At 36.5% G+C, this 24,900-nt stretch overlaps 1 protein-coding gene across 8 annotated transcripts; it reads left to right on the top strand.

Moving 5' to 3' along the window:
- Positions 1-257: 257 nt before the first annotated feature.
- On the top strand, positions 258-24,277 carry abcc12 (ATP-binding cassette, sub-family C (CFTR/MRP), member 12). Of its 8 annotated transcripts, none has more exons than XM_051899167.1 (33): positions 258-368; positions 1,222-1,313; positions 4,549-4,624; positions 4,944-5,011; positions 5,167-5,336; positions 5,489-5,635; positions 6,824-6,971; positions 7,536-7,772; positions 7,974-8,147; positions 8,262-8,409; positions 8,509-8,657; positions 10,873-10,980; positions 11,328-11,534; positions 11,645-11,716; positions 11,803-11,927; positions 12,953-13,025; positions 13,200-13,403; positions 15,823-15,957; positions 16,135-16,228; positions 16,831-16,896; positions 17,017-17,106; positions 17,235-17,338; positions 17,432-17,620; positions 18,101-18,327; positions 18,466-18,603; positions 19,301-19,490; positions 19,594-19,683; positions 19,797-19,986; positions 20,274-20,433; positions 22,247-22,325; positions 22,954-23,067; positions 23,148-23,312; positions 23,709-24,277. In XM_051899167.1, exons 2-33 carry the CDS (start codon positions 1,275-1,277, stop codon positions 23,799-23,801), a joined length of 4,269 nt encoding a protein of 1,422 aa, XP_051755127.1. In that variant the 5' UTR covers positions 258-368; positions 1,222-1,274; the 3' UTR covers positions 23,802-24,277. The 8 variants fall into 8 exon arrangements, with proteins under 8 accessions (XP_051755127.1, XP_051755129.1, XP_051755133.1 ...); XM_051899169.1 differs by having other exon boundaries at positions 4,549-4,790; XM_051899173.1 differs by having other exon boundaries at positions 4,549-4,790; positions 4,923-5,011.
- Positions 24,278-24,900: the final 623 nt, after the last annotated feature.

The raw sequence follows: 24,900 nt of genomic DNA, 5'->3' as shown, positions 1-24,900 counted from the left end.
ATGAAATGTGAATTTGTCTGTTTTTTTGTTCTGTTTTTTGTTATTTTTAACACTACTTGTATAGTTATATTATGTGCTGGTGAGCCAAAGACAATTTTCCACCTCGGTGGACAATAAAGATATACAATACAATACAATACTGAAGAAAAGCAGAAAGAGTGAGTGAGAGTTTTAACATGGATTGGTCAGACACAGAGCTGTTGTTGTGGAAAAACATGCATCACTGAGCAAACTCTAAAGCTTGTGAATCAGAAGCACTTGTCACTTGAATCAGGAGACAAACCATATCACGAGTTAGTCAAAGAGGAGGAAATTCCTTTTTCCAGTGTTCTTTGCACAGCAAAATGAGAAGTTTTAAGTCATGCAAGGTATTTTCCATTTTCTGTTTATTTTTTCTCTCTTTGAAATTTAATCTGCTCCTGGCTTTAAAAACATAATTTTGTTTAACTTTACATCAATATGATGATGTTATATTGATAATGTTCAACAAGGAGCTTGTTAAATACGTTGTTTTGGAAGTTTTAAAGTAAATTTATAGTAGTCCTATATTAATATTTACATTTAAATTTTAATATTCATAAGACTGAAGAAAATTTTGTTTCTTTTTGTTTGAAGCCTTAAATTAATATAGGCCTATGTATGTTTACAATGTACAGTAGCCTACACACACACCTATGCTATGGACTGCCCAGTCAAACTGCATCTTTGTATAAAGGCACCTTACAGGAGTAATTGTTTTTAGACGGGCACCCAAGGTATCATAAAACAACGTCTAATGATTTAGAAAACATTTATGTGATTTTTTGTCATAACCAAGCAAATAATTATTGGCCACCTTGCTTTTTTTCTCCAGACATATAGCCTGTTACAAAAAAATAAATAAAATAAAAATAAAAATAAATAAATAAATTACTTAGGCAGCGAAGGATGCCTCAAAACGATAAGTAAAGGCTTTTTAGACAGGATGTCAAGGAGACAGGATGTTACGCAAATATGGGATAATTGTGGACATGCTTTGATGTCTACCGCAGCCTATGCTGTCTTTTTCTTTTCATTTATGCACTGCTAAGTTGTAACAGTTCCTCATTTTCATTGAAAAGATGCATTTCAATCTACACTTGTAAGTTCTTGGTCTAGTTCAGTCAACTGTCATTTGGTCACGGTCATTTGATCTTATCGGATACACTGAATCTGTCAATCTTTTGAACGTGTTCGCAAAAGGAACTGAACCAAACTTTCGACTGGAATGAACTGAAAACTGCTGCCGAGAACGCATGCGCAGGAGGATTTGTTGGCGATTCGTAAGAAAAAAGGTAGGCTAATCGGTGATGAACAAACATGCATAACGGAGTTTGTTTTTGTCGTGTGATAAAAAACCCGTCAGTTTAATTAAACAACAACAACAACAACAAACAAAACAACAAAAAAAAAACCAAAAAACATGAGAAATCATTTATAATTTGAATAAACCAATTATAAAAATAATGTTATGTTAAGGATTGAGCGGCCATTAACAAGACGAAGAAGAAATTATATAAAGGCTATTGGTGTATCCTAAAGCATCACTTATCTACATGAGTGAATGTTAGTGATTATTGATACCGAGGTATGTATGTGTACTAATCTTGCCAGAGCTTGATGGTCTGACTACTTGTACGGAATTTGTTTTTATTTTGCTTCTGCTATACAGTTTCCCATGTTCAGTTTGGACAGCTATGCTCCCTGTTGTGCTATTCTGTGTTTATTTATTTGCCTTTCCTCCAGTTCAATACGAAGGTAACCAGCTACACAAAATAGATAGATAAATACTTTTTGGTAGGTGGTTGCTAGGCAGTTGCTAAGGTACTGGGGGGTTTCTAGGGTGTTGCTAGGTGGTTCCTAGGGTATACTGTGTTGTAGCTGCTAGGCTGTTTTGAGTGATTGCTAGGGTGTTGCTAGGTGGTTGTTACATACTATGTGGTTGCTAGGTGACTGCTATGGTTTTTCTAGGTGGTTACTATGCAGTTACTAGGGAACTCTGGGTGGTTGCTAGGCAGTTGCTACGGTACTCTGGGTGGTTGCTAGGGTGTTGCTAGGTGTCACAGATGGTTACTATGGAGTTGCTATAGAGTTTTTATGGTAATAGTACTCTGCCCCAAATCAACAGAGGCCAACCCTAAGTTATTACAATGTTCTGGTGCTGATATATGGCTTATTCATGCTGCCAAATGGTTGCTAGCGTGCAGTAAATGATTGCTAAGGTGTGGCTAGACAGTTACCAGGGTGAAAATAATTGACCGAATGTGTGTCTGAATCAAAAGAGCTAACTTGTCTTTACCATGTTCTGATCCACAGATAACCCTGTTCACTTTTTTCAGTGGAAGTCTTTAGGGTGGCTATGATGTCACCATTTATTTAGTGAAATGAGTCCACCCACAAGTCTCTACAACATTCTGATGTGGAGATATGATGTCACAACGTTTTGTCCAATGTTAAAGGCACAATATGTAATTTTCGCCGTTAGAGGTCGCTTATTCAAAACGAAGGTGTAGCTTGATGACGCTGTGAATGAGTGTGGGATCATGGGAGTTGTCGTCTTCACCACCACAGCTGATAGAAAGCAATCCGACGGACTCAAGCAGAAATCATGTTCATGGATGAGCTAAAGTTTTAAAGTTTAACATTGCTGTGATATAAAGCAGAGCAGGTCGAGAGCCGCGGGAGTCCAGCGGAGTGCACACATGGAGCTTATCATTGAGCAGTTGCTTCGAAGCCAAAAACCGAAAATTCCATTTTTGGACATAAATTTTCGGCCGCCGAAATTTCGGTGCATCCCTAATGCTTATGCTGCAGTCGGCTGCTTCCGCTCTTTCATTGTGTATGTGGGGTAACGCAGTGCTGTTTTACATGGTTAAAATACTAAATACTAATTGAATGTGTTGAAAATTATGTTATAATGATATTCTGTACGTTCGCTCGGTGGCTGGTATAAGAGACTTGTTGCACTTTGCAGTAATCTAGATTGATATTAGAATGTCATATTAATAAAAACTATATGACTTGTGTTGATAAATGACATGCAATTTATTTAAAAATATGGCTACACTTTATTTTAATGTGACATAGTTACATTGTACTTACTCCAGTAAGTACTTACTATAGTAAGTACAATTATGTACTTACTATAGAGTTACGGTTAGGGTTTGGTTTAGGGTTAATTACTTGTAATTATGCACAATTTACTGTTATTGCTATAGCAAGTACATGTAGTAACGTGTAACTACGTCACCTTAAAATAAAGTGTTACCAAAACTATTGTATGATGGAAAAAGCTCTCTCTGATTATGCTATGTTAGCCACTTGAGAAAATAGTGTTGTCTCTGAGGCTTGGTAAAACTGGTACTCGTGGTAAATCAAGAAAACGAGCAATCAAACAATAAGACTAACCGTGTTGAGCTATATAACAATGATTAGTTTTCTGTTGATAAATGTCCAAACAGTTGCTCACCTGTCTAATAAAACACATAGTATATTAAAGCATCTTTGGTGTTTCCATGGTTTCTACGAAAGTAAAACTGGAAAACTGGAATTTTAGAACAACTGTGTGAGTGCGTGTGTGTGAGTGTGTGCGTGCGCGTTTTTGTGACATTTCAGGGCACAAATTTGTATAATGACATGGGTATGACAGGTATTACAAGGAGAGGGTGACTTATGAGGACATTACCCCATGTCCCCATTTTTCAACAGGCTTGTAAATCATACAGAATGAGTTTTTTTTGAGAAAGTAAAAATGTGCACAGTTTCCTGTGATGGGTAGGTTTAGGGGTAGGGTTGGTGTAGGGCGATAGAAAATACGGTTTGTACAGTATAAAAACCATTACGTCTATGAAATGTCCCCACAATTCACAAAAACAAACTATAAACTTACAATATTATGAAAGCCAACAATCAAAGCCAACATAATTATGATATTATGATATTATTTTATTTACAATGTAACTTAACGACGTAGAGCATGGACAAGTTAATAGGATAGTAATCTTTGCTAACTGTCATGTCAACAAAACTGACTCATCAGAAATACATGTTCATAGGTCAGAAGAGCTTTAAAGCAGCATTGGCTCATACTGAGGTCAGGTGCACCATCACCTACTGAGAGGTTATGATGGTTAATATATAGACAAACAGGACAGACCTTACACAGCATCAATAAGTCTCTAAATGATAAAAGAAACTTTAAAGTTCAATAAGTTTGCAAGATTGCTGTAGAAATATATTTTACAGCAACTAATGACTGGTATTTCTGTTATTTAAAAATTATTTACCCTAGAGATCTTTTTGTTACTGAGAGAAATAAAAGTTATAGAGTCTGCCAACTTAATGTTAAAATTTGCATTTGTAGAAAGTAACTCATTTTAGACTTAAATGTGAACTAATATGGTGAGTGACGCTCAGTAACATAACACCTACATGAAAAGTAGTATCTGAGGTGAAAGAACCTACTTGTGTTTTTGCCTTCTCACCCAGAGCCAGTTTCCTCAACTGTTATAAAGTTGGTTTATTTCACAGGTTAAAAAAAAAAGATTTGCAGCATCCTGTGGTGACAAGGAGAGACAGAGGAGGAGTGTCAAGACCTCTGCTTTTGGTAACCTTTGAGCCTGGTAAAATAGTGATGTAACTCAACGTCAGGACTTTGATGCATGTTTCTGTTAGAGTATTGTTAGTGTGTTAGAGAAAGGCATTCAGATTAATAAGGCATTCAGCCTGGCAACAACATTGACCAGCACAGAGACAAAGACAACTGGTAAACGGTAAGGAGCTTACTGTTAACATCTCGGTATTATTACCATTTACCACCTGAAAGCTACTGATTTTTATTTATTTGTTTATTAATTTATTTAATTTAAACATTATGTTTTATGTTTCCTCATGTTCACATGAAGATCTTTATTAATAACCTACAGGAACTGCTGAAAAAATGAAGAACCTCTCATCCTCCACAGAGAAACAGAATGTGGAAGGAGTTTCTTTTGTAAGTGAGATGCTGACTGCATATTTTACTTTTCTTCTGTAACAACATATGTCCTGTTATGAGATATTTTTTGACTCATTTTTCTATTGTCTTACAATTCCTTTTATTTTATGATATTTATCTCTTTGTTTTTCCATATCTCTCTTATTGTGCAGAAACAAAGAAGAAATAGTGCTGCGTGGACACCACCAGCATCATCTTCAGTCATGAGTGCCTTTCCTGAAGGTCCTCCAGTTCTAGATTACAGGGAACCAGGACCTCCTCCTAAGAAGCACAAATACCAGCAAAGCTTGAAAACCCTCATCCCGTTCCGTTTTGGCTCACAGTAAGATAGATTTCTCAAGTTTTCATGATTACTAATGACTGAAATGTCTGTTTTTATCATTTTATCTGTCATTCAAGTGACATTTCTGAAACTCCAAATGTCTGATAAATTCATAATGTTATGTCTAATGTACATTTTCTTACTTTGCACAGCTCACACCCTGTTGATGATGCTGGTTTTTTCTCCTTCACGTCGTTTGCATGGATGACACCCATGATGTGGAGGCTCTTTAGGAATCAGTTGGATGAGGACTCTCTTTCTATCTCACCTCATGATGGAGCCCACATCAATGGAGAGAGGTATTCTTCATAATCTTTCCATTTAAATCTTAGCCTAGTTCAGGAAGTCTCGGTCGAATGAGCAGCTGCAGTGTGGCATTTGGCGAACACAAAAATCACTGGTCACACTTGTTAAGTCTTTAGTAGAATATCATATACCATGTTTCAAAATGATGATTTATGACCTATAATTTATGATCATAATTTATGGCCCCCTGTCACTCAAGCTGACTGGTCAGTGGTTGTCAAATATGATTTATGGTCAGATTTATAACTCAGTGTCACTGATTGGCAGGTCATGAGTGTCATTTAGAGATGGGTTTATAGTTAGATATATGGGTATATTTATGCGGGGTTGGCAGATTGGCATTTTATGACATTTGTTGAATCCAGGCTATCTGGCTCCTTCCAGTCTGTTCTGGAGAAAGATTGTTTGTGACCATGTTTTCCTTTGATTGTTGCGGTTGAAAGTCACACAAGCAAGTTTTACGTTATGTCGACACCTCAGTGTCAAAAATCAGTGCCGTTTGATCAGTAGAGTATATATTAATTGAGTCAAAATATTTGAGTCAAGTCATTCAGGAATACTATTACCCCTACACCACACTGGCTATAACCATTAAAATAATATGTCTGGGCATATTCTTTTTAGAACAACTGAGTGTGTGTGTGTGTGTGTGCGTGTGTTTTTGTGACATATCAGGACACAAATTCGTATAATGACATGAGTATGACATAGGTATTACAAGGAGAGAGTGACTTATGAGGACATTACCCCATGTCCCCGTTTTTTCAAAAGGCTTATAAATCATACATAATGAGTTTTTTTGAGAAAATAAAAATGTGCACAGTTTGGGTGGGTAGGTTTAGGGGTAGGGTTGGTGTAGGCCAATAGAAAATACGTTTTGTACAGTATAAAAACCATTACGTCTATGGAATGTCCCCACAATTCACAAACACGTGTGTGTGTGTGTGTGTGTGTTTGTGTGTGTTGCAAAAGAAGAAATACACATTTGACTTAAAAAATCTGAATTGACATTATGGTCATAAATTATAGGTCATAAATCTTCATTCTGACACATGGTGTATGACATTCTACTGTTGTTGTCTAAGGTCTAAGATGTTTTTTCTGTATCTAGGATGAGTCTGGAAGAATGTATTTGTGGGTTTCAAAAAATGAAAACAGATTGTGATTTCTGTTGTGTTCAGGTTTCAGAGACTGTGGGATGAGGAGGTTGCCCGTGTGGGCCTAGAGAAGGCATCTGTTTCTGCCGTGGTCATGCGTTTTCAGAAGACAAGATTAATAGTGTCCTTCTTCGCCTCGGTCCTATTTTCTTTTGCCGTATTTGTTGGTCCGGTATGTAAAATGGCTTAGCAGTACACAGTATCATTCAGTTGAAAAATGAATAAAACATATTACTTTCATGTTCCTTAAAGTGGTTTACAGTTTATATTAAAATCGATCACCTTTTGAGGGACCCACTTGAAAAAATATAGTAGCATCTGTATATTTTCATGTATAAATACCCATTTATACTGTGTGAGAAAAATATTAAGCATGATATTATAAAGACATGTTATCTCCTTTAATTAAATAATTTTATATTGTCACTGTACTAAAACCAAATTATCTGTTAAGTAGAATAAAATACAGTAGTCAACATTTGAAGTGGATCAAAACCTTTCATCAAAGTTGGCCTAAAACCTTCTTGTTAGGACAACTTAATTCTTAGGACAACTTTGATGAACTTTTTTGATTAATGTTGACTACTTTAGTTCCATTTAAATTTGAAATTTAAATCAAGTGCATTATTTCTCACAAACTATGTGCATTCAGTGCTGCTTTATTTATTTATTTATTTATTTGCCTTACATCATGGATCTGTTTGAATGTTATTTTTACATTTGGTCTGTCTTCTAGTCAATTCTAGTGTATGAAATCCTGAACTACGTCGAGCAGCCTGAGGCATCCACTCTGTTTCATGGTGTTGGCGTGTGTGTGGCTCTGTTCATATCTGAGTTCAGCAAGGCATATTTTGCATCGCTCCTGTGGGCTGTGAACTTGCGTACTGCTGTGAGAGTGAAGGGAGCATTCTCCATGCTTGCTTTCAAGAAAATCATCTCTCTCAGGAATCTTACCAGCATCAGTGTAGGAGAGGTAAGCTATTAATTGTTGATTCAGCAGTGAGTATTGGCATTTTATTGTCTGTAGAATGTATTTATTGGTTACTTGATAAGGAATTAATTTATTTACTCTATTACTCCAACCACTTTTTAATTACTTAAATTATATACAATATAGTGTTTGTCATAAATGGTTGTGTGCATTATATCTATGTTTTGTTTCTCTACGGTGTAGACTATAAATGTGTTGACGAGTGATGGCTATCGGCTGTTTGAGGCGGTCCTGTTTGGAACATTTCTGCTGTCTGTTCCGATACTGCTTATCATATGTATCATATATGCATGCGTTATTCTGGGATACACTGCACTTATTGGAATTCTGGTCTACATGGTGTTCATACCAATACAGGTGTGATGGTCTTTTCTGTTTTGTGTAATGCATTTTCGGCATATACATTTAATATTAACTTGTTTCAGTAATATTTTATTATTTTCCCTGTCTGTCTGTATGTGCTTGCTATAGTTCTCAATTGCCAGGCTAATTGGTGTGTTCAGAAGGCGGGCTGTATCTGTGACAGACAGACGTGTTCGCACAATGAATGAGGTTCTAAACTGCATCAAGCTCATTAAGATGTATGCGTGGGAGGAGTCTTTTGAGAAAACAATCACAGGTTATCCATCCATCCATCCAATTTTACTCATGACTCTATGAAATGCTGTGTTTTCCGTCCTTTCTCTCACACATTCTCTCCTTATTTTTTCGGATCTAGATATCAGGAAAAATGAGAAGTTGCTATTACAAAAGGCTGGTTATGTTCAGAGTTTAAACGCTTCCTTAACAACAATAGTTCCCACACTGGCAACCATCCTCACCTTCATTGCCCACACTGCACTGAAACTGCCTCTTCATCCTTCTACTGTGAGTGCAAAAAAAAGCTTACATTTTGCTAAATGGATAAGTGTACTACCATTCAAAAGTTAGTGGTGAGAGATTAAATAAGAAATGTATACTTTTATTACTTTTTCCTTTTTCAAATAAATGCTCTACTTTTGAAATTTCTATTCATCAAGGAATCCTGAAAAATGTGCATCACAGTTTCTACAAAAATGTTAAGCAGCACAACTGTTTTCAACACTGATAATAAGAAATAATAAGCACCAAATCAGCACATTGGAATTATTTCTGAAACTTCAGCTTAGCCATCACAGGAATAAATTACTTTTTAAAATATATTAAAATAGAAAACTGCTATTTTAAATTGTAATAATATTTCACAATTACTGCTTTACTGTATTTTTGATCAAATAAATGCAAGTGACTTCTTTCAAAAACATTAAAAAACTTACCAAACCTAAAACATTTAAATGGTAGTGTAAATGTGTAAAACTTCATTACTTATGCATTGATTAATCAATTTATTGTTTTTATTTTGTATTTGAATAATTCTGTTCAAAGTACTGTTCTGTAAACACTTACAGTATCTCACAGAAGTGAGTACACTTCTCACATTTTTGTAAATATTTTATGATGTCTTTTCATGTGACAACACTGAAGAAATGACACTTTGCTACAATGTAAAGTAGTGAGTGTACAGCTTGTATAACAGTGTAAATTTGCTGTCCCCTCAAAATAACTCAACACACAGCCATTAATGTCTAAACCGCTGGCCACAAAAGTGAGTACTCCCCTAAGTAAAAATGTCTAAATTGGGCCCAATTAGCCATTTTCTCTCCCCGGTGTCATGTGACTTGTTAGTGTTACAAGGTCTCAGGTGTGAATGGGGAGCAGGTGTGTTAAATTTGGTGTTATAGCTCTCACTCTCTCATACTGGTCACTGGAAGTTCAACATGGCACCTCATGGCAAAGAACTCTCTGAGGATCTGAAAAAAGAATTGTTGCTCTACATAAAGATGGCGTAGGCTATAAGAAGATTGCCAAGACACTGAAACTGAGCTGCAGCACGGTGGCCAAGACCATACAGCGGTTTAACAGGACAGGTTCCACTCAGAACAGGCCTCGCCATGGTCGACCAAAAAAAGTTCAGTGCATGTGCTCAGCGTCGTATCCAGAGGTTGTGTTTGGGAAATAGATGTATGAGTGCTGCCAGCATTGGTGCAGAGGTTGAAGGGGTGAGGGGTCAGCCTGTCAGTGCTCAGACCATATGCCGCATACTGCATCAAATTGGTCTGCATGGCTGTCGTCCCAGAAGGAAGCCTCTTCTAAAGATGATGCACAGGAAAGCCCGCAAACAGTTTGCTGAAGACAAGCAGACTAAGGACATGGATTACTGGAACCATGTCCTGTGGTCTGATGAGACCAAGATAAACTTATTTGGTTCAGATGGTGTCAAGCATGTGTGGCGGCAACCAGGTGAGGAGTACAAAGACAAGTGTGTCTTGCCTACAGTCAACATGGTGGTGGGAGTGTCATGGTCTGGGGCTGCGTGAGTGCTGCTGGCACTGGGGAGCTACAGTTCATTGAGGGAACCATGAATGTCAACATGTACTGTGACATACTGAAGCAGAGCATGATCCCCTCCCTTCAGAGACTGGGCTGCAGGGCAGTATTTCAACATGATAACTACCCCAAACACACCTCCAAGATGACCACTGCCTTGCTAAAGAAGCTGAGGGTACCTAAACCCTATTGAGCATCTGTGGGGCATCCTCAAAGGGAAGGTGGAGGAGCGCAAGGTCTCTAACATCAGCTCAGTGATGTTGTCATGGAGGAGTGGAAGAGGACTCCAGTGGCAACCTGTGAAGCTCTGGTGAACTCCATGCCCAAGAGGGTTAAGGCAGTGCTGGAAAATAATGGTGGCCACACAAAATATTGACACTTTGGGCCCAATTTAGACGTTTTCACTTAGGGGTGTACTTACTTTTGTGGCCAGCGGTTTAGACATTAATGGCTGTGTGTTGAGTTATTTTGAGGGGACAGCAAATATGCACTGTTATACAAGCTGTACACTCACTACTTTACATTGTAGCAAAGTGTCATTTCTTCAGTATTGTCACATGAAAAGATATAATAAAATATTTACAAAAATGTGAGAGGTGTACTCACTTCTGTGAGATACTGTAACTGGCTTAACTGTTGTAATTCCTTCTCTAATCATCTGATTGTTTCCCCACAGGCGTACACTATCATCGCTGTATTTAACTGCATGAGGATGTCTATGGGCTTGTTGCCATTCTCTGTTAAAGCTGTGGCTGAGGCTAAAGTGGCTCTTGCGAGACTCAAGGTTGGACATGTTCACATGTTTCTCTCGGTTTAAATCAAAATCAAAGATAATTTTCTCTCATTTATACCTCACTGTCAAAAAGTTTTCCTCCTTTTCCCCATGCATTTGTACCTTTGGCCCCATTATCTGCTCTAATCAGGCATTAGTTTAGGACATATTGAGGAAGATGTAAATATTGTTCATACAATTAACTTATAGAGATAAGTGTGTGGGAAATATATTTTCAGAGTATATTACACATGCTGTAGTAACTTGATAATCTGACACGTGTCTTCTACAATGAATTCTTGATTTTCCTCAGCAGTACAATGCAAATAACAGAATATTTAATGATTGCATCTCTACAGAAGCTTATGTTGGTACAGAACCCCAAAGGTTATCTTACCCAGGATAAAAATATGGATTTGGCGCTGGTCATGGAAAAGGCCTCATTCTCTTGGAGCCTGCCAGGTGACATGAACGGCACTGAAAAACCACAAGATCCCTCTCAAAGTGCCACACACCAGTCAGGGTCACAACTTTCACTCAGAAGCATCAGCTTCACTCTTCCAAAGGTGTGATATTAATATATTATAACGTGGGGTACTATAAAATTCCAGTAGTCGATAGACAGGATGTGTTCTGACACTACAAGAGACTAATGAAACTCTCTTTTCATTTATAGGGAAGTCTGCTTGGGGTGTGTGGCAATGTTGGAAGTGGAAAATCCTCTTTGATATCAAGTATTCTTGAGCAGGTGTGGTGCCTCTGTCTTTTCTACCTACTAGCTAGACTCATGATGTGATGAGGTGTGACTGTCAGTATAATCATTTATTCCTGCAGATGCATCTTGTGAGTGGGTCTGTGTCAGCTAATGGAACATTAGCATATGTTTCCCAGCAAGCCTGGATATTCCATGGGACTGTAAGGGACAATATCCTCATGGGAGAACCATTTGACCAAACCAGGTAAAACTATAGAGAACAACTAAAACAGGTCAAAGAATGTGTCAACAGTTACATATTTGTTTTTCGAAAAGTGTCAGGAGACTTCACTACTGCACAGTAAAATGATTACCAAAATTTGCAATCAAAAACAGCTGGTGCCAGAGCTTTACTTACAAACCCACAAAGCCACATTTGAAGTTATGGTATGAGATTTTACTGGAGGCCAAATGCCAACACCAACTCAAAGGCTACGTGGTGATTGAGAGTGATAAACAGCACTAAACTGAACTAAGAAGAAAATGTACAGTCATGTCCTAAAGCAATGAAATTATTCATGACTGCAGCCTTTCACCTTATATGCTGTTATGGGTTTTTTAGCTACAATAGATCTTGATGAAGCTTTACAGCCTGATCTACATAAAAAGGCAAAAGGAAAACTTTCATGAAGATAGTGTTTTAAAAATGATCAAATCTCATATGATCAGCATATATGTGTAATACAAATTTAGCTGATAATTATTAAAATAATTATTAAAATGACAAACAATGGTAAATGTGACTGCTCTTTTAGCCTCTCTGATAGATCGAAATATTATCGAAATATTAAGCAGATCAATATCACAATCAGAGTGTAAAAGAGTAGCTTTGTATGAAACTTGAAATTATTTCCCCATGGTAAGTATGAATTTAGTGAGCAAGGCCTCAGAATAAAACTAATTAGACACCACTAACCCATTCGTCTTGAAATGGCAAATTTTAATTTACCTCAATGTCAGTCCTACCATGCTCCTAAGAAGTTGCCCCTCACTTTTCTAACACATGTAATCTTTAAGATCCTGTTTTAGTGCCATAAAGACAGTGAACCACTTTATGGTGTATTTTTTATTACTTATAATGGCTTTTATTGGATGGGGTAAATTTCTGGTTCTGGACACAGTCTCAGCTGCTTTATAATCAATGTCAAATTGTTGTTGAACATTGATCCTTTGTACTGAGATGAATTGCTGCATTTAAAAAAATGTGGTTGTGTGCTTGCTGTGTTTTAGATATGCCAGTGTCATTCATGCCTGCTCTCTGAAACCTGATCTGGCAATACTTCCATATGGAGACCAGACAGAGGTCTGTTTCCACACCAACATACAGTACTCTGATTAGATGTACTAAGATTATTTTTTTTACATTTTTTTTTTTATTGAACCATTAAATGTTTATAATATTAAGGAATACAGTTATATAACATATGGGAATAATAAAATTACTTATGTGTGTGTGTGTGTGTGTGTGTGTGTCAAGATTGGAGAGCGAGGTATTAATCTTTCAGGTGGTCAGAAACAGAGGGTCAGTTTGGCCAGGGCAGTGTATTCTAACAGAGACATTTTCCTTTTGGATGATCCTCTGTCTGCTGTCGACGCACATGTTGGGAAGCACATATTTGAGGAATGCATCAAGAAAGAGCTGAAGGGCAAATCAGTCATTCTGGTCACTCATCAGCTGCAGGTAATTTACTCTAACATTAATCCATTATGTCAATTATTTTCATTTTCTTTGCAGGCTTCTTTTCTGTTTGAGCTGTTAGTGGAGTAAATATTTGCTTACACCAGATAACATCTATAGATATGTGATTCCCAGTACCTTCTGAAAAACTAAAAATATCAGGAAATTAAAAATGATGTTTTATTAACAAATTTCGGGAGGAGCACGTTCAGATAATATACCCATTCAGCGCGAGGAGACCTATAAATAAATAGCCGACTCACCTCTGTCCAATGACAGTTTTCCAGCATCCCTCCTCCACAACAACTCCTCACTTTTATCTGATCCTATCCCAGCCAGGGATACGGGGGGAGTACTCTGGGTTCAGGCCAAATTCTGAGCATGGAGCCCTCCCCCAGGACAGCACCAAATACACATACTCTTTACTCTATTCAATTATATGTAAGTGTGAACTCTTGAAAATGGTGTTTGTGAAAAGCCATGGACATCAATAAAATCTTAAAAGTCATTATACTCTCTAATAAAAAGGCTTTTTTTTTTTTTTTAAAGTAATGCACAAGTCAGGCCAGTTTCTATAATGATATAGATTATTTAATTCAGTTAAATTCACATTTATTTGTATAGGGCTTGCATATCGTTTCAAAGCAGCTTTACAGAAAATGCATGTATACATTACAGTTTAGAGTGATCTGTTATCAGAGGTGACTGTGTCCAAGTAATGTATTTCAGAAATGTACATATAGAAATCATGCAATTTTAGGCAGAAACAATGAGCGCATTGAAGTAATTATTACAAGTTGTGAACCTAATGATTACAATATATAGAAAATTTGGCAGTGGTGCATTTTGTTTGAATGAATTAAACCTGTGTCCTGTTTTCTGAGTAACATTAAGAATATCTCTATAGATTGTTGCAACACTGCCGCCACGATCAATTAGACGTGGCTTGTGCCACGTCTAATTGAAAAGTGCATGCAACTTGTAAATATCCATACATAAGTATAAGTATATCTACATGCATTACAAACTTAATCAGAATCTAGTGAGTTCAAAGAATCAAAGAAATTTAGAATGGGGTTCCAAGTTTTGTAGAATTTATCAGTTGAGCCCTGGGTAGCGTACTTCAGTTTTTCCAGAGAAAGGAATGACATAAGATCTTTTAACCAAGAGGTACTTGGGGGTGGGGTTAGATACTTCCAATGTAGCAAAATGCTTCTTCTAGCAATCAGGGAGGCGAAAAGGAATAACATCTGCTTGTTGTTTAGTGAGAAGAGAAGAGAAAACAGACACACCAAAGATGGCAACCATAGGACATGGAGAGAGAGAAATATGTAAAGCCCCTGAAAGAAAGTTTAAAAAAAGGAAGCCCAGTATGAGGCCAATTTATGGCAAATGAAAAATGTATGTACATGGTCAGCTGGAGAAAAGGGATCATTTAATTTACAATATCCACTGTAAGTGTGAGCAGTCTAATGTTTAGGAGCATAAGCTTTAGAAATTGTTCTTGTTCGCTAATTTTGTGATTTTTCTGGTTTAATCGTGATCAGATTTTTTCGAATTCCTATAGTAGATTTATTGTTTGACCTCACTGTTCGGGGAATAGACAGTCTCTATAGAATGGACTACACACACACTTCTAACAGTTAAGTGGGTATAACAACAAAGACTGTGATTTGAGGTTTGACTTACTAGTCATATGGTGCATAGCATCTTGGAGTTGTTGTCCGACAGAAGATTTGCTCCGAATCTGCTGGGGTGCAGGAACATCAGCACGGAAGAGCCTAGGTTGCTCCCAGAAAAGATTCCAATTCTTGGAATTAGATTATTCTAGTTCTGATCTAAAACTTTTAAATATTAAAAAAAATAAATAAAAAATAAGATATTGCTCTTGTGTACACTGAAACCTGTTCGAAAAATAACTTAAAGTAAATATCTTAACTCTGGAGGGTTTGCTGATTTTATAAGTTGCTTTTTGTCAACAGATGTTTCTCTCCAATATTAAGGGGTCACAGTTGTTTGTGAAGTTAATGGATAACCAGTGTCCTGGAGGAAGATACAATAAAACATGCATATAAAGCTCATGCTGACAGTTTTCTGAAATAAACAGTAATGATTCATTTGTATTGTCATAACACATTTAATATATAACCTCCTCAGGTTAGCAAAAGGTTCATCTAAGCCTGCCTCACCATTATGTAATGGCAGGAACACATTCTCTTTCATGTGCATTTATAAAATTCACCATCAGAGAAATCACACACAAACTTTTAATCACCTTTAATCACACAGCACATCTGTGTCAGTCAGTTGGTCTTAGCAGCACAGCTGCCTTTTAATGCGCAACTCTACATAAAAATCATAGCCTTTCACCAGTGATTCTGAGTTTTTTGTGTGTTCATCTCAACTGATGTTGTCTTTGCAGTATTTGGAGTATTGCGATGAGGTGTTGCTGTTGGATAATGGAGAGATAAAGGAGGCAGGCACTCACAATGATTTGATGAAAGCTAAAGGCCGCTATGCTCATCTTATTAACAACGTCCAGCTGGAACAGAGCAAAGTAACCACCCTCAATTACTTTACACATGAAATAAGCCATTAAAATAATACAACTTATTTACTCTGTTGACATGTATTGGTTTCCAATACTAAACTAAAACAAACAAAATCTGAGAACAGATTGTGTCAGTTGTATGTCACTGAATTTCTTCTTAATTTTCACTTTTGGATCATATAGGAAGAGGCAGAAGCTGATTCCACACATACTGAACACAATGACTCTAACCAGACCGAAGCAGATAAGCCCAAAGTCAACGGCATCGAAAACCCAGGTTAGTGGTTAAATATGTTACCTATCTCATGCTAAATTTCTGCACCAAAGTCTCTAGAATCTTAGAATCTACTTTTCTTTCATTTTGGGTCTCTTCAGGAGAACCCTATTATTTAAATATATATATATATATATATATATATATATATATATATATATATTGTTCATTATTAACTGCAGTTATATATTTCCTGTCATTATTATTTTATTTTGTAATAAATAAGAAGAAAAACATACTCTATGCAAATATGTAATTTATTTATAAATGTATTTATATAAGAAATATCTAAATTATTTAATATAATTAAATAGTAGCTGAACATAATATTAATTAAATTATAAAAGGAAAGTTTATCAAATCAAAGTTTAAATTGTGTGTTTTTGTGTGTTGCAGATAGATATAAAGCTAGAGAATTGTGCCAAATTTGTTTTCACATAACTTTATAGGCTTAGGAGGAGTTACAGTTTAAATATGCAGTCCTAACATCTTCTACATATTATTAAATGCAATGATCATGCATTCATAAGAAATTCATCCTCTTAATTGTGCACTTTTGGTTAGACAAACATCTGCTAACAGACATCTCTCTTTTATCTTTCTAGCTTTTGATATGTCTGATGAGAAGCATGTAATAAATGAATTACCCAAAGACTCCACAGAAACAAAAGGTAGATGTATAAACATCTTCACATTATATAATCACATTATTATTATGAATATGTCCATTATGTACACACAGTATATTCAGTTTAATATGACTTGTACATTGGTGTACATGTGTGTTTCAGGGAAAAAGGATCAATTAGTAACAAAGGAAGTGTCCCTTGAAGGTTCAGTTGAATGGAGGACTTACCACCAATACTGCAAAGCTGCTGGAGGTTTTTATTTTTTTGTTTTAAACTTTTTTTTCTTCCCTCTCCTTCTCTGCCTCGCTGTCTTTACATTATAAATGCTGTAACACTGTTCCTCATTCTGTCTTTCTCTTTGCCTATTTATATCTCTGTAGGGTATATACTGCTGGTAGTTGTTATACTTCTCTTCACTCTTCTTGTGGGATCGACTGTTTTCAGCAATTGGTGGCTCAGTTACTGGTTAGGCCAGGGATCAGGGGTAAACCCCCCCCACACACACTCATGCATAACTACTCATTTGACTCATGAAGATCTTACCATTACTTTTCAAACTCTCTGTGTGTTCTTGTAGAACAGTTCCAGTTCTAATCTAACAGCAAACAGCGGTAATATCTCAGAGAATCCAGACCTGCCATTCTACCAAATGATTTATGGCATTATTATTGTTGCCATGGTACTGCTGAGTATTGCCAAGGGCTACGCCTTCACTAAAGTCACTCTGCGTGCCTCTTCCAAACTCCATGACACAATGTTCAAACGGGTAAGACAAATTATTAGCAGATTTACACTTCCTGAATTTTTGGTTTTAGATCATATTATTCACAACCTTTTTGACTTGAAGCCCCCCTCAATGTCCAAATTTTTTAAGATATTTCCAGTATTTCTACTGTAATTATGACAAAGCTGCTTGTTTTTGAACTTTTTTAACAGAAACTGGGAGTAAGTGTATTATTATTATTAATATATTTGATTATGATATATTAGATTAACCATGATTCATTTTGTGATTCCAGAAGTTTCAAGAACTGTACTGTTCTTTAATAAAAACAATAGCTATATTGCTTTGTTGATTTTAAACCCTCCTCATAGCACACAAACTCCCCTTTTAATGTGAGTGATCAAGTTTAATATGAAAGAGTTTGTTTAGTAATGGAATATAAGCATTGCGCTACTATTAGTTCAGTAAAATGAGAACCATTTGACAAGCATTTTGATACCATGTGACTGTATTTTTCATCAGATCCTTGGCAGCCCAATGAGTTTTTTTGACACAACTCCAACTGGCCGCCTGGTGAACCGCTTCAGTAAAGACCAAGATGAGACTGATGCAGTTTTACCGTTCAACATGGAGAACTTTTTACAGTTCTGTCTGATTGTTACTTTCACCATTCTCACCGTCTGCATAGTATTCCCATACCTCCTGATCGCCGTGGCAGTTCTCGGAGTCATCTTTGCCACAATCCTATAGTAAGACACAAACATTGCACCTTAATATCCTTAATATTCAGAAGTAAGAACATAAAGATTACAATCCCAGATCCACCAAACAGGATTATGTTTTGATGCCATGAAATGTACAAACCGTCCATTTTCTTTTTGCCCTAGTGTTTTTCAAAGGAGCATTCGTCAGATGAAGAGGATGGAGAATGTGAGTCGTTCTCCCTGGATCTCTCTCACCACCTCTACCATACAGGGACTCAGCACCATCCATGCCTATGACAAAAGACAGCAGTACATTGAACAGTAAGATATTACTGACAATTTATTTAGATCTATGACAATATTTTAAGATATTATTTTTAATTAGAAAATATTTCAGAAAGACAAACAGTGCAGGGCAACGTGCTGTGTTACTTGCTGATACATCATTATGACCCTCATGAATCGTATTCTAGAATGACTCTGTAATTATTCAGCACAGTAAGCTATAGCACACAAGCAAGAGTGTTAATATTTAGACCAACAACATGATTACAAATGTGATATTGCTTTTATGCAACAGTCCAATAAAAAAGAAGTTAATATTGAAACTAAAATTGAATTGCAACACAGTGACTTTGTTTTTCTCCACCAACAAAGCCAAAACAGAATGAACTGTTATGTGGTATTTCGTTACTGAATGAAACTATTTTTGAACGAATCAGTTGAGTCACTGCTGGTGTAATGTTGTAACCTGCAAAAAGAGTCCCAGTGCTGTTTGACCATATACGGCCAAGCAGATTCAAGGACCAGAACTAACTGTTGTATCATTTTAAATAAATTTAGAACTGTGGCTTTTAAAGAGAACTTAGTACTAAAGTCAAAAACTAATATTTTTCTCTTTACACAAAGCCAGCACTAATAGCTCAGTCTAATAGCTCAGAGCCTAAGTTGACTTCACATTACAGAAATGTAGCAAACATCCAATTAATTAAAATCCTCATATTGTTTCCAATAACAGGTTTAAGATGCTGAGTGACACCAACTCTAATCACTTCATGTTGTTTAATTGTGGGACTCGCTGGCTGTCATTTTGGTTAGACTTCCTGTCTGCTTCTGTTACTCTAATGGTAGCACTGTTTGTAGTGCTCAGCCCCAATGAGGCCATAAACCCTGCTCTGAAGGGCCTGGCTTTATCTTACACGATACAGGTAACTCTCACAGCTAGATTAAAACAGTAGGTTAACAACTGACAGTTTATCTCATGTCAAATCCAGCTGTATATCTGAGCACTTTGTGTTTATGTGATTACAGTTGACTGGAATTCTTCAGTTTGTGGTGAGATTGTCCACCGAGTTGGAGGCGAAGTTCACCAGTGTAGAGAGACTACTGGAGTATATTACGGTAAGAGACATTAGGTTAACCTTCTGGTTATCATGCATTCATATTCCATTTAACCAGTTCAGATAATCATGAATATAGTTTTGATTTTTTCAATGCTTCATTGTGTGCTGCAGAGTTGTGTATCAGAGGGTCCACGAAGTGTCAAGGAAGCTCACATCCCCACCGACTGGCCACAGGAGGGCGCCATTACCTTTAAAAACTACAGTATGAGATACAGGGACAACACACCCATTGTCCTCAATAATCTCCACATAAAGATTAAGCCAGGGGAAAAACTTGGCATTGTGGGACGCACTGGCTCTGGTGAGAGAGAACATATAATGTTTTATTCAAAGCTTAATTTTATGTTTTTAAATGTTAACATTAATTTCCTCTAATTGTTATAAGTTCAGATTGACATTGTGCATACTGGATAAAATAAAGAAATGGAATCTATATTAAAGTCGTCATACTAAAGTATTCTTTAAAAAATGTGGTTGCCTTCATAAACATGCATAAAGTAGCTTGTGCATTTCAGTAAAGTTATGTAATATGAATATTTTATGTCTCTTCCTATTGGTTTCATTCATTGCCGTTCTTTTCTGATTCAGGGAAGTCCTCTCTGGGTGTGGCATTGTTCCGTTTGGCAGAGCCGGCTGAGGGCACTATTTTGATAGATGATGTGGACATCTGCAAGCTGGGGCTGAAAGATCTTCGCAGCAAACTCTCCGTCATACCACAGGATCCTGTACTCTTCATCGGCACTGTCAGGTGACCTCTGACCTTCCAACTCTATACTTCTATTCATTATGTCATAATGATTTAATTTACTCCTGTTTTATTCACAATAAGTACTTACTCTAGCAGTGAATCACTTTGTCTCATTCACTGAATTGTTTTTGTCAGAAAATTACCTGAACTAAAATGGGCAACATCCATTGTGAGATATCAAAAAATAAAATGGCAAAAATCTTCGATACTTGTTATAACCTTAATCTGTATAATTTTTTGTGTATTGTATTCTTGTACATGTTCAAGTGTGCAGATTGAGGAATAGTCACTATAGTTAAACTGAAAATTGTGACATGTATATCCAAGTAAAAAGGGTTCTTGAATGAGAAAAAAGGCAGGATTTGATTTTTGTCTATCGAGAATTGATTGGATCATTGTTGTTTGGTCATTTCTGTGGCCATTTCATATGAGACAGGTTGCTGGAGGAGAAGGATTGAAACTCGTCTGGCTATTAAGACCTATTTGGATGGGACTAGTTTTCTAAATGATGTTTGAGTTACAATTCTTATCACCTGTGGTCTGTGATTTTATGTACCGATTCAGACGGGTGTTTATTATAGGGTGGGAGGGAGTGTTTTTTTTTTTTTTTTGATGTGGGCGTTACAGAAGGTCATCTTGCGTGCATTACTTATGACACATGTTTTTTAATGAATTATTTATTGATATAATTTTAATTTATTATAAAAACTCTATTTAAATAAACTTCACATGAGTTTATAGAAGTGGCTGTTTATAATAAACCCAAATAAGTTAGCAGAGACATCTAAACAAGTATCTTACCTGACACTGATATTAAAAAGCCTTCTGCGATTTGGCTCTATTTATTAATTTTATAATTTTATTTTTTAGTCAGATACCATCCATATTGAAATCAAATGAGCACATACAAAATATTGGTGTGCAAACGGTAGCTCAGGTAGGTCAAAAAACGCTAGGAGAAGCGTTAGTACAATATAATAATATTATACAATATCAGCAATCACAGACAGCATTGGGGATTAAATTTCTCAGAGGACCGTTGAGTTTGGCTTATTTACTGAGGTTGTGTGAGAAAAACAGACATGGCAGATTCGTACAGGATTAAAATCACAAACTACGCCTGTAAAACGTCCTAACGTCCTCCATGAAAACTAGTCCTGTCCGAATATGGCTTAAGACAACATTTTTACCTAGCTCTCATGCTGGTGTTTTATATGGTTTTAAATTTCATTAAAGTTTTAGTTAACTATAATAAACCTGGAGATGTCATTGCAATGGGGGCGGAATGTTAAAGGGATAGTTCATCCAAAAATGAAAATTATCCCATGATTTTCCCTCAAGCCATCCTAGATGTATATGACTATCTTCTTTCAGACGAACACATTATTAACTCCCTGGAGTCGGATGGATTACTTGTTTTATGGATGGATGCATTATTTTTGGCTTCAAAACGTGCCCCCCCCATTTATAACCATTATAAACCTTGGAGGACTAAGGATATTTTTAAATATATCTCTGATTGTGTTCGTCTGAAAGAAGATCATTCAAGTCATGTACACCTAGGATGGCTTGAGGGTGAGTAAATCATGGGATAATTTTCATTTTTGGGTGAACTATCCCTTTAATGTTTGTGATCAAATATTATGAGGGCACATGTTCATTTGTTCACATGTTCAAGACACATTTTTATAATACTGATGTGCATGGATAAATCATTTATATTAAACTTTGCAACATTCCATAAAAAAAGAATTGTCCATTTTGATTTCATGGTGACTTTAATGTGTTTGTTTGTGTGATTACTGTTTTACAGGTATAACCTGGACCCCTTTAACAGCTACAGTGATGAGGAGCTCTGGTTGGCTTTAGAAAAGACCTACATGAAGGACACGGTAAAGACCTACTCTATACGAGGCCTGCAGGCAATACTGGATATAGTTCTGATGATGTTTCAAGTACATACTTTTGTAGATCCTGTGTCAGAGGGGGTTCTCCAAACATGTTCCTCATTTTTCAAATAGTAGAAAACAGCTTGAATGCTCACACTTTTTCAGCTACAGGTTTCAAACTTAATAAACATTACCTGTTTAAGTAGCCGGTATTTGATCAACTGATTGTGCACTTCTACTCCTTTCACTGAATATGATAAAGTTTACTTTTCAGGTGATCGGTGGGGTGCCATGATTTCATTGTTATTTCAACAGTCACGGTTTCTACTAGGAGCAGCTTAAACATCATTAAGTTAATCTAGCCTTTTATGTGAAGATATAATTTATTGAGAGAGCAAAAAAAAAAAAAATCACAATATAAGAGTGGGCATGTTACTGTGAGCTGCACTATAGTGATGAAACATAGACGTAATACCTGCTTAAATTCCTCTCAGTACTTTTCACACTTTGGGCCATGGTAACATAAAAAAAAAAAAAAAGAAGAAACAGCAATCGAATATAATAGTCACAGAGTATAAAAGAAACACTCATGCATTCAAGCCATCCGCACCTCTCTTTCTCTCTCTCGCAGATTGCTAAGCTGCCAGAGAAGTTGCACTCTCCAGTAGTGGAGAATGGAGAGAATTTCTCTGTCGGAGAGCGGCAGCTCATGTGTATGGCCAGAGCACTGCTCCGTAATTCCAAAGTAAGAATACAAAACACACCCAGAATCCCCTCAAAAATATTCCTTGCTCTTATAAGTGTCTGATAAAGTTGTGTTTATAGATCATTCTATTGGATGAGGCAACGGCGTCTATAGACTCTGAGACTGACAGCCTGATCCAGCACACCATCAGAGATGGTTTTCAGCACTGCACTATGCTCACGATCGCCCACAGGATTAACACTGTGTTGGAGAGTGACCGCATACTCGTCATGGACCAGGGCAAGGTAATCCACCACTTTTTATATATAAATTGACATTACAATCAACTAAATACAGTATATTAGCATTACTGAAGTACTATATTCCCCTTATACAGTAAGCTATAAGTGGAAGTATTTTCTATAATTGTGTGGGCACTTCAGCTTCATTTTGCCGCTATAGGTAAATAACGGGAAGAATAACAGAATGCTGTAAATGGTAAAATAATTTGCACTACAATTCAGTGTGTTTATGATTACGATAATAAATTAAAATAATATGATAACAAACATCAGTTTGCAATATTAAGCAGCATAATGAGAAGTTTTTGTACAGCTAAAAAAATGGAAGTTACATTGGCCGTGTCCGCTCTTACTTTAAGAATAAGGTGAATATAAGGCCTCTTTTATGTTTTCTCCCAGGTGGTTGAGTTTGATTCGCCACAGGACCTGAAGCAGAGACCGAACTCTCTATTTGCATCACTTCTAGCAGCAGCTAATCAAGTGAACTCGTGAAGGACTCGGAAACATTCTCATACTACATGTTGTTGCAGAATTTGACAGATATACACAAAGTGGTTTACCACATCTAGATGTACATGACTCTTACAGAATATGTGCGTGACCTCATACATCAATCTTTACATATGAGCTGTCACTAATATGATGAATACACCATAGCACATTGCCACACTTCTTTTCAACATTACAATAATAGGTAAACAGGCACATGGATTTGCACTTTTTTATTTGCGCTTCACATTAGTGTAATTTTTCAGAGGGCTCTGCACGTTTTTGTTCATGTGCTTTATATGTTTGTCTTCATATTTTGTTATTTACAAACTTCTTCTTGACAGCATTTACAGACTAAGCTTTAAATGTTCACTTAGTTTGCATAGGTTCATCAGATGTATTTAAAATATTTATTTGATTTTTATATGTATGAAACAGATATAATATCAAAGGACAATATATGCACAGATAAACTCTCATTTCTTTCTTGTACACTTATTTTCACTTTGTAGTATAAAACTGTTATATAGTATATTTAAAAAATGATGATTCTAAGAATGTTCTAGGTGAGTCAGTGTGTGTTTCTCATCTTGGACGCTAGGTGTCTCTCTCCTCCTCCAGTACCAGAGCTTATTGGGCCACGGTTGCATCAGTGGAGACACTAACTGATGAAATGTGTTGAAATTTCAGCATCAGCGTGCATCTCAGACTGATGAGGGATTGAGGGAATTATTTTAACTCAGTGAAGAGACAGCGTGAAAGACATTAATCAGAAATCAGTGACTTTTTATTGCTTGAGTCCAATATTCTTAAGCACAACTTATGCAGTGACGCTCATGCGGCCAAAAGACGCATTATTTTGAAAATACAGACTTTCTTTTAAATACGCTTGTATTTTAAGCAATGTTTTTTTGTATTTATAATTTGAACCATGTAAGTACCATGAGCTGAAGTTGTTTGAGTACACCAAGTTTCCATCGGCACTTACTGTTTTTGATTGTAATGTCATCGTGTTCTGTCAGTCTGTCATCAGGTGAGAGGATAAACCAACCGGCTTGACTTCCTGTCAGACTTTTCCCGTCATTAGCAGATTCTGTTTAAC

Source organism: Ctenopharyngodon idella, chromosome 7 (genome assembly GCF_019924925.1).
Source record: "Ctenopharyngodon idella isolate HZGC_01 chromosome 7, HZGC01, whole genome shotgun sequence".
In the NCBI taxonomy this organism is placed as follows: Eukaryota; Metazoa; Chordata; class Actinopteri; order Cypriniformes; family Xenocyprididae; genus Ctenopharyngodon; species Ctenopharyngodon idella.
Note: the sequence above shows the minus strand (reverse complement) of the source record. Positions and strands in the feature narration are given on the sequence as shown.